The sequence below is a fragment of the Branchiostoma lanceolatum genome, chromosome 3 (assembly GCF_035083965.1).
Source record: "Branchiostoma lanceolatum isolate klBraLanc5 chromosome 3, klBraLanc5.hap2, whole genome shotgun sequence".
Lineage (NCBI taxonomy): Eukaryota > Metazoa > Chordata > Leptocardii > Amphioxiformes > Branchiostomatidae > Branchiostoma > Branchiostoma lanceolatum.
Genome location: NC_089724.1, coordinates 32,360,714 through 32,372,197, shown reverse-complemented (window position 1 = coordinate 32,372,197; position 11,484 = coordinate 32,360,714). Strand labels below are relative to the sequence as shown.

At 38.6% G+C, this 11,484-nt stretch overlaps 1 protein-coding gene across 1 annotated transcript; it reads right to left on the bottom strand.

Moving 5' to 3' along the window:
• Positions 1-803: 803 nt before the first annotated feature.
• LOC136431453 (fatty acid desaturase 6-like) lies at positions 804-10,166 on the bottom strand. Its single transcript, XM_066422830.1, has 4 exons — positions 9,291-10,166; positions 7,807-7,964; positions 3,652-3,804; positions 804-2,482 (listed from the first exon to the last, which is right to left on the bottom strand). Exons 1-4 carry the CDS (start codon positions 9,919-9,921, stop codon positions 2,333-2,335), a joined length of 1,092 nt encoding a protein of 363 aa, XP_066278927.1. The 5' UTR covers positions 9,922-10,166; the 3' UTR covers positions 804-2,332.
• Between the last annotated feature and the right edge of the window lie 1,318 nt (positions 10,167-11,484).

The following is an 11,484-nucleotide window of genomic DNA, read 5'->3' as shown; positions in this document are numbered from 1 at the left end:
CGTCCTGCCAGCAGTGCACATTTTTGTACTGCTGGCAGGATCGTCCTGCCATTAGCCTTAGGCTACTGAAAATAAAACAAAGCAGCCGCAAAATGAGTAGATATATGTCGTAAAATGAAGAAAACATATCGCAGAAAACGAATACTAATATCGTAGAATGCCAAAGTCCATTCCAAAGTCAGAAAGGATGTAAAAGAGCAAAAATGAGGAGTCTATTAGTCGGTATACCATACTCTGTGTTTAGTCATTGTTCAACCATCCTGACCATGTAGATTTCATATTGAAGGCGACTTTTTTCCCTTTTTTTATTTGCATGCTCGCATCAGTTTTGGGGTTCCCAGAGGATGTCATCCATATATCGAATCAACATGGCCTTATGTAACACATAATGCAACTCATTAAAAACCAACAGACAATTGTGATCAAGGGAAAGTTTGGCACTTTTTTCTCACGACCTGCTAACATAAGAGGACCTCAACCCAAGAATTTAAGATCATAACAAACATATATAACTGTTTGTTTAAAGGGTGATACATGAAACTTTCCAATGATATATTATACAATACAATCGATAAAGAATTCATAGAGATATGATCGACTGAAATAAAATTTCTGAATATTTTGTGTCGAATTTATCATTATTCTTCAAGAGACACATGACAAGCAAAACAGTTTGCATCAAGATATTCTGGCAAAGCGAGAAAAAGAAGGAAAGGAATAAAAGAAAGAGAAGTCTGAGATTAAAAAAATGTACTTACTTATACTTAACGTTACCTTTGCAAAAAAATGGTCCATGGCATTAGTCAACTTTTTATTTCTACTTTATTTTCTCTGTCATATTCCCGACTGATTTCAATCCAACTACAGAAGACACAAGTGGCTTGCATTTGTGTGTGTCTACACTTAACAAGAAGTTCTAGTTTCATGACAACCCATTACACTCTGACATAGATATCCAAATAATGAACATCTTGTGAAAGTAATTGCTAAATTTCTTTTGAGGCTTGTTGTTCAAACCCTTGTAGTACCTTAGAAGTGGCACATCACAAGTGCAGCAAATTTTCATTGCTTTCGTTGTATATTTCTACAGGGAGAGGTTGCTAGTCCTTCCCCTTTAACGTACTTGAGGCAACTCCTCGAACACTGAACACAGCCCCAAGTCCTGACCCAGGATTGAACCGGGGTCTCCCAGTTACCAACTAATTGGAACCAGGAGTTCAACTGTGAGGCTGGTACCAGTTGAGCTATAGGGATATCTCTTTTTTATGGCTTGTAGTCAATTTCATTCTCATAAACAAAGACACTGTAAGAACTACATGGAATGATTTCATACAATCGACCCAACTACATTTTGTACTAGTATTTGTGTCATTGCTCCTTGATACAAACATTGTCATTGGATGGAATCTTCCCATTGATGGAGTCCATACAATTCATTTGCTAAATTGATGATAGAGTTATTTGAGTACTTTGTTACTTTCTTATTTAATATCTTAAGATAATGTTCACATTTGTAAATGACTGTAGATAAGATGCATGATATTAGATTTACTTAACCAATGTACACATTCAAACTTGCATATTTATATATAATCAAACATGCACACACACACACATATGATTTTATATATAACATCATATATGTATGTATGTATGTATGTATGTATGTATGTGTGTATGTGTGTATGTATGCGTGTATGTATGCGTGTATGTATGCGTGTATGTATGCGTGTATGTATGCGTGTATGTATGCATGTATGTATGCGTGTATGTATGTGTGTATGTATGCGTGTACTATACGTGTATGTATGCGTATATGCAGCGTTCCGGCCAGCCCAGGTTCATGATCGAGGGCGTCCACCAAAATATGACATGGGCAGGTGGAGCTCCGAAGGCTATTTCGGGGTGATTCTCCCCCTGGAAACTTTTTGGATGTTCAAGCCTTCAGAAACGCAATCTCCCGCATTTTGAGTGCGTCTTTTCCAAAAGAACGCTGTGTGTATGCATAAGTTTGCATACGTATGAATACGTATGTATATGTATATGTATGTATATGTATGTATACATATAGATAGATATATAAACATACAAATATATATATTTATATATATATATATACACATAAATATACATATACTTTGCAGTGATTTAATTTTTGTGGTAGGGAGAAAACAGACTGTTTACTGTGGCTTTTAGTTGAAACAAGGAGGTAGGCAGGCAGAAGACAGAACAAGCTTTTTTGCAGTGGTTTTGAATTTGCGATGAAGAGGTTACTGTGAAAACCGCAAACATTAAACCACCACAAACATTTCAACACTTAGAGTAGTCCGGTTCACTGCAGACCGACGAAGTGCGTAATGGGAGGAAGTTTCACCATCCACTCCTCATACTTCTCCACAAACAGCCTTAGTCTGCCCATGTAGGTGTCCTCGTTATAGGGGAGTCCATGGGCTGTCAGGTACTCACGCACCACGGGCCGCACCTGGGCAAATAGGTAGAATTGACACGCATGTTGGATTAAAGTTTAGGATCCCAGAACACATAAAATCTCTGATGCTGAGTCTGCATTAAGGACATATCCACTTATATCACAACGTCATGTTTGTGTAACGTTTGTAATATTTGGGTTCAAATCCCACGACTTGCCACTGATGTTGTGCCCTTGGGAAAGGTACATCACATGACTTTACGATACGAACAATTTGTCCCTAATGCTTAACGATGAATTAAGGATAACATTAACTACGTGGTACGTAGACTTTTAGCAACCAATTTTGCCTTACGGATAGTTTATCAACAACACTTGTTCATTACAGCTGGTCGGCTACGATTAACAATTAATTGAAATAGCTTGCATGTGCCTCACAGAAAAAAGAATGCAGACCCTCATATAATAAAGGCACACAACGTCTTGATTCCAAAGTGTGGTCTCTGTCTACCACATTTCAAGGTCTCATCAAGACTTAACCACAATATCAAGACAAGCCATCTAGGCCTTTTTGAGTTATCGTGTTGAAACACAGACAGATGGACGGACACATGAACACTACCAAAGTATGGTAATAAAACATATTGCCGTGGTGAAGCACGTCGCCGGAACGTAAGGATCCGTAAGCGTTTAAGGTCGTGTTCGCGTGTTTAAGGTTAATATATCGCATATAGGTTTATAAAGTTGTGTCCAAAGACATATCTTATGCAATGGATGTTACTCCGATGCAACGTTGACCAAAGAGAACAAAAAAGAGATTCGGCATTTATAATAGGTTTAGATAGCAGGCTAATTGCCGTATAAGCATTAAGTTCCAGCGACGTGCTCCGTGGTGACGGTGTCTGAGTTGACACGACCAGAGCCTTTCCAGAACACTAGATGTCAAAACTGAAAGTTCTGCCGCAGTACCGTAGAAAGCCTCTAGGTGGCCAATTATTGAACTGGACCTTCGTTTTCCTGACACCTACCCACCAACCAAACATCATTACAAACAGTCCATTGCTTCTTGAGCTATGCTGTCCACAGAAATAAAGAGTACATGGAATTACAGAAATATACCTGTAACCAGATGAATTCTTACAATTCTTGCCAAACGGATGTATACTAATTACTATGAAGCTAACCCCTGAAGCATCACCAAAAACAAACATAGGTCAAGTTACCTTGAAGCACATGTTGTCAGAGAGTGTTGGGAAGAGATGGTGTTCCACATGACAACTGATGAGAGAGTGGCCGAAGACCCAGTCTAACACGGCATTCCTGCTCAGGTTCAACACACCTGTGGACATCAGCTGAATTCTCTTTGGTCGAGTCTCCTGAAATGGCAACATTTTGCACTTTTGAAAAATCGTGCACTTTTAAGACAGTAAGACATTTTGCACTTGTGATAAGATAATTTGTAATCTTAAGATATTTTGCACTTTTGATATATTTTGCACTTTTAAGATATTTTGCACTTTCAAGATATTTTGCACTTTGAGATATTTTGCACTTTTGATATATTTTGCAATTTTAAGATACATGTATTGGGAATTATCTTCAGCAGAAGAGCAGAAGAATAAATCAATATAGGCTTATCACACCGTATAGACCGAAGGAAAGCGGGTCATTAACATTATTATCATATAGCCATTGTCCATGTCGTACTAGTAGTTAGTAGTATAAAAGTACTGTGTGCAGTATTTGATTTTGTGTCATACCTGGGCCGCAAATATGTTTGCTACGAGTGTTCTGCATCACACGGGGTTCTATAGAATGTTTAGAATGCTTTTCGAGTGTTTCGGTTGCAAATTATTATGCAAATTAGGCCCACATTTGCATATTTTTTTCTATCAACATCCCTCTCTTCCGCAGTTACAAATGTCACATATTTGAATAGTCATATCATGGAACACAGCAGGTTTTTAAATTGTCTCATTGATTATGCAAATAAGAATATGATTTGCATAATCTTCGTCCAATCATACAAAGTATCACGTCAGCTATATACATACCAAAATTCATGACCATCCTTCAAGCCCATCTTGAGTTATAGTATTTTCTCATTAATTATGCAAATGAGGTCCACATTTGCATAGTTGATATCTATTAACATTTATCTCTTCCACAGCTACATATGTCACATGTTTGAGAGTCCTACCTTGGAATTTGGCGGCTGTATAAACTTTCCTCATTAATTATGCAAATAAGATACTGATTTGCATAATAAGTATCTAATCATGTACATCATCACTCAAGCTATCTACTTACCATAATTCATGATCATCCATCAAGCCCTTCTTGAGTTATTCCCTTTCAAAGTCTGAACCTTAACCTGCTCCTGCAGTTCCAAAAAAGCCGCTAGGGGGCCCAAACCCATATCACTTACTCTCTGTCCAAAGAGCTATCTTCCACTGAAAAATCAGTTCCATAGCTTGTCCAGAACACGAGATATCAAAACAGGAAGTTCCGCTGCAGTACCGTAACAAGCCGCTAGGGGACCCAAAATCTAATCATTTCCACGTCTCATCAAGACCTACCCACCTACCAAATATGAAGACAATCCATCCAAGCCTTCTCGAGTTATGCTGTACGTTACAAACATCCAAACAAACAAACAAACAAATGCTACCCTATGCATAACCTTCTCGGCGAAGGTAATAATCAAACATATAATGCTATGCTATCATTGAATCTATTATTTACATGTCTCTTCCCTCTTCTTAAAACAAGTGTGTACGAATTTTTTGTTGTATAATGTTGTCAGAGGATGTTATTGTATATACAACTAGAGTTCCACGACCTCATACCTTCGCCAACTGATTTTAACCTTTATGACTGACGTATCAGGAGCGTTTCTCATCAATCATAAATCATACCAGTTGATTGTCTTAAAATATAACATGTCCAAAGTATGAGCTTAATAAATTATGAGCTTAACAAAGAAGGTTATGCTAATATTTATCATCAGTTATGCAAATGAGGCCCTTATTAGCATAATTGGAGTCAACGATGTTCACATTCACATAACTTCCCGATGCCACAAAAAAAGTATTAAATGTATGAAATTGCCGTCATTTGCCAGTGTGGAATTATAAAAGTTACTCATTAAGTATGCAAATTAGACCCACATTTGCATATTTTCTATCTATCAACATTCCTTTCTTCCTCAGTTACAATTTGAATAGTCATATCATGGAACAAAGCGAATTTTTAAAGTTGCCTCATTAATTATGCAAATTAGAATCTGATTTTCATAATTATCGTCCAATCATACTAAGCATCACACAAGCTTTCTACGTACCAAAAATCATGACCATCCATCAAGGCCATCTTGTTATAGTATTTTCTCATTAATTATGCGAATGAGGTCTTCATTTGGATAGGTCATATCAATTAATATTTCTCTCTTCCTCAGTTACATATGTCACATGTTTCAGAGTCCTATCATGGAATTTGGCGGATGTATAAACTTTCCTCATTAATTATGCTAATTAGATACTGATTTGCATAAGAAGTATCTAATCATGTACATCATCATTCAAGCTATCTACTTACCAAAAATCATTACCATCCATCAAGCCCTTCTTGAGTTATTCCCTTTCAAAGTTAGACGCAAAACCTGCTCCTGCAGTTCCAAAAAAGCAGCTAGGGGGCTCAAACCCATACCACTCACTCTTTGTCCAAAGATCTATCTACCACTAAAAAATCAGTTCCATAGCATGTCCAGAACATGAGATATCAAAACAGGAAGTTCCGCTGCAGTACCATAAGAAGCCGCTAGGGGGCCCAAAATCTAATCGTTTTTAGGTCTCATCAAAACCTACCAACATACCAAATACCAAAATAATCCATCCAGGCATTCTCGAGTTATGCTGGTCCACTACGCACAAAGAAACACACAAACACTACCCTCTGCATAATCTTCTCGGCGAAGGTAATTACATCACAAGGACGGGAGTCAGGGGGCAGTGGACTTGTTTTAACCACATTCTGCCCTGCACATGTAAGAGTTAGTGCTCCTAATTGGATTGACTATTTCAACCGATCAGCTTTAGTTTTGAAAATTCATCGGGTGATTTGAAAGGCACTCTCTCATTGGCTGACTGAATTAGTCCACCTGGCCATAGGAATAAAGATGTGACCATATATGGCAACACCATACATGGTCATATGAGGAAAGCAGCCAATTATCTCTCCCAAAACCCCCCCCAAAATCGTATTTTGAAGTGGTGTATGCCAAAAATGCAAACAAAGTTCTCATTTGATGTCATTTCACACTTACCACAAATGACTTTCACACTTGCCGCATATGCAATTTTGGGCTGGTAACTCTTGCAGAGAAAAGGGAGCAGCTCTGCCTCAAGTTTGCAAGGACATTGCTAGAGTCTGAGCACAGAGACTGGCTGCCACCAAACAGGCATCAGGTTTCAGGCCTTGTAACTAGAAACATCAAAAAACTGAACTGCCCCAAAGCAAGAACAAACAGATACAGCAATTCTCCCATCCCATACATGTGCAATTTGCTCAATAAGTTTGGACAATAATTCTCATCATGAGCAGCTAGCCGCTACCATTTATAATGCTGTCAACACTCCCCTGTTTTCAGTCATTCGAAGAAAAAGACGAAGTGCAATTTATGCATACATATTATTTCATTTAAGTTGTGCTGAATATATGTCTGTATTATTTATTCCGTGTAAGGGGAAATGTGGAATAATCTTGAAACTTTTAATAATTACTACGAAATGTGCAATATTGTAAGTCGTAAAAGCTTTTACCTTGTTATTTGCACATTGAATGTAATTCAGTGATCTCACTGCGAAGTTCAATAAATGAATCTTAAATCCTAAATCTAGTTTCAAAACTAGGGCAAATATTCCCCAGGGACCCAACAGCTAGTGGTCCAACCACAAAGGGATATAAAACCAAATCTGTATACTTGTTTCTATTATGTGGATAGCTTAAGTGTTACTTGATATAATGAAATGGTGATAATGCAAATCAGTATCTAATTTGCATAATTAATGGGGGCATTTTATAAATATTAACCCACTCCGTTCAATGGTACAACAGTTTGAAACACAACATATGTAACTGAGAAAAAAAGGGACATTGATAGATATAAGTTATGCAAATGATGACCTAATTTGCAAAATTAATGAGAATATACTGTAATTCCATATTGGTAGATAACTGTAATTTCATACTTGCGGCATTTCGAAGTTACCGTGAACATAGTTGAATATAAATTATGCAAATGTGGGCCTAATTTGCATAATATATATTTCATGGAGATTTGAGGTCTCCAAACTCTTGTTCTACCTGTGAGAACCCACCTGTGAGTACATGGGCAGCCCAATGTGTTGGAAGATGTTGACGTGGATGTACGGTAAGCCGAAGGTGGAGCGAGACGCCAACATGAAGGCGGCGGCGCCCAGCACGCTGAAGCCGGAGAAGTGAACCAGGAGGAAATGGTTGATGTACAGTCCCGCAGCTATCACAGAAGGAAGAGAAAGTCTTTGACATTTACTTCCAGTGGAACATTATGATTAGATATAGATTATGCAAATATGGCCCTAAGTTGCATAATAAGTGGGAAAATGCTACATTTCCTAACTAGTTATTTCTTACTTGTCACATCACCATCGCTTATCTAAATGTGGATGTAATTTTCATAATTAACGAGGAAATGTTAGACTTACATTCTGCCATTTGACACTTTCACACCTAAATTATATGTAGCGGACACCTACATGTACAATGGACATTGTGTTAATTACCACCTTATTTGTATAATCAATGAGACACAATTAAGGGTTAATGACCCGCCCCGAGGTGGATATGGTGTCATAACGCCTGGCCATGTGCTATAACCACCGAATAAAACCACCGAGTGAGCGAAGCGAACAAGGTGGTTTTATGAGGTGGTTATAGCACATGACCAGGCGTTAGGACACCATATACACCGAGGGAGAGGCGGGTCATTAACGTTATTATCATATAGCTTATCCAAACTGACGCATATAAGAGTAGACAATTTCTGTTTGACGCATAGATCCCTTATACTATTAAGAATGCATTTCAGAATTCACATTTATCCTTTTTTAACAGAAGATGATGAAGAATATGTACAACTGTTGCCTGATTTATTTATTTCAACCACACAGGATAGGAGGGTCGGTTTCAGGTCAGTCAGAAAATGTTATCATTGAAGAATCTCCCTGAAACATGACCTCAGGTAACCTGAATAGAACACATGTTCTTTGGCCAGCAGGAAATGGAACGCGCGGAACCTTAGATAGAACGTGGTTTCTTTGGCCAACAGCAAATGGAACACGCGGAACATTTTTGGGAATTTTAAATTTGTTTTCCCTTTTTCATGTATTCTAAGGAAATTTTTAGGAATTCTAAGACAATAAAGATTTTTTTAAACAAGGTTAAGAAAAAGATTCATCAAATAGATACCCCCCTACAAAATGCAACGGTTATAAAGATTTTTTAAACAAGGTTAAGAAAAAGATTCATAAAGAAGATACCCCCTCTGCAAAATGGAACGGTTGTGTTCTGACATGATGTCATAAGTGGTGTGTTATGGCGTGATAATAGACCACTTATTGTGGGCAATGGAGGCTTGTGATTGGTCCACGCCATCTACCTATGTGATAATTAAATTTACAAACTTAAGAAATTTGCAATCTTCAAACTCTTTTCAGGGAGATATGAGACCTTCGAACTTCTGTTCTGAAAACTTAAATGATAACGTTATTTCTGAAAACTTTAATAAAGAGAGTTACTAGGATCAACACCATGATTGACTCACCGATTGTGACGATGCACGACAACATCGCTGACCACTGACCCCACAGGAGCTGGACACTTATCAGCGGGGACAAGGCAGGGACCAGCAGAGGCGCACAGAACATGTACACGTACTTGGGGAGGAAGGGAGCACGGAACGAGCTGGAATCCCCCAGCCCGACAACGTTAGTGTGAGGATGGTGGACTTTGATGTGGACGTCAAACCCTCCCCGAGAAGAGAACGCCCCCGCCAGCTCACCAAGGAACCAAGCGGCGAAGGTGTTGAGCCTACGGGACTCTGCTAAGGCGTTGTGTATCGCCAGGTGTGCTCCTTTGTTCGCGAGGATCCAATGTCCGGCGCCGGAAGCCACCATCCCTGAAGCGAAGAGAAGTGGGTGACGGTAGCTGGCGAGGTACATGCCGAGGAAAGCGAGCCCTAACCCGGCGGTAAGGATACACCAGTCTACCCCGTACCGATCCCACCAAGAGCTGCTGCTCACGATTTGTTTCACCTGTTCGCCTAGTTCGACTAAGGAGGCGGTGTTCGGGTCCTTAGACCCCGGCACAGCTCGAGCTCTCCACCTGAGCTCCGCGCGGCCAGCCCCGGTAGTGGTGACATAGCTGTGGGTCACAGCGGCACTGCGAGTCGCCATCTTACCCTCTATCAAACTAACTGTATTTGTGGGTCAAAGTTTAACACATAACGTTACAAAAGATCCCTCCGATATGCCATAGGAAGTGAATTTTATGGATCGGACGGACATCAGGCGCACATTGATTTTCTCATGATTTGGAGGGACTGGTCACCATGACAAGAAAAATACAGAAAATATATGTCACGTGGTAGCCAGTGCACTTGTTGAATTCGAGGGTGGTAAAAAAAAACGCCTTTTTCATCTTTAATTAATAGCAGGTTCATTTTTGATTTTTGTATGAAATGACTTGAAATTTGGCACAAATGTAATAAACATCTCTTCTTGAGACTGAAGTATCCCAATGTGTTTTTCACATTTTTGACTAGCGACTGAGTTGACTTCAAGTTGACCACACCCTTGGAAGCTTGTCAGAACCAAAGATAAGTCAAATATGACCCGTACTTTAAATTATACCTGTATGATGATACGTAAGCATGTCTCTACAACTTACATACCAGATTTGATTTCTTTACAGTTCCTGTTTTACAGCTGCTAGGATAGAGTGAGGTATGATATCAGAGCCAGTTGAATTCATAGCCGAATACGTGATGTGTTGAGACTTTTGTAGACCATACTTTTCCATTAATTAAGAGAAACGAAACTTGACACAGATATTATGTGTTTAACGATTAAAACGTGTACTTAGTTTCATTTCTCTGATTTTATGGGAAAGTAGTCTACAAAAACGATTTATCAACATAGCGCATAGTCCGGACCCTAGCTGATGCTCGCTCTGAATTCAACTCATACCTCAATCCACCCTAGGCATAGGAACAAACTAGAGTTCCACGACCTCATACCTTCGCCAACTGATTTTAACCTTTATGACTGACGTATCAGGAGCGTTTCTCATCAATTATAAATCATACCAGTTGATTGTCTTAAAATATAACATGTCCAAAGTATGAGCTTAACAAATTATGAGCTCAACAAAGGAAGTTATGCTAATATTTTTCATTAATTATGCAAGTGAGGCCCTTATTAGCATAATTTGATTCAACGATGTTCACATTCACATAACTTCCCGGTGCCACAAAAAAAGGATTAAATGTATGACATTGCCGTCATTTGCCAGTGTGGAATTATAGAAGTAACTTATTAAGTATGCAAATTAGGACCACACTTGCATATGTTCTATCTATCAACATTCCTCTCTTCCTCAGTTACAATTTGAAAGGTCATATCATGGAACAAAGCGGATTTTTAAAGTTGCCTCATTAATTATGCAAATTAGAATCCGATTTGCATAATTATCGTCCAATCATACTAAGCATCACACAAGCTATCCACATACCAAAAATCATGACCATCTACCAAGGCCATCTTGTTATAGTATTTTCTCATTGATTATGCAAATGAGGTCTTCATTTGCATAGTTCATATCAATTAATACTTCTCTCTTTTTCAGTTACATATGTGACATGTTTCAGAGTCCTATCATGGAATTTGGCGGATGTATAAACTTTCCTCATTAATTATGCAAATTAGATACTGATTTGCATAAGAAGTATCTAATCATGT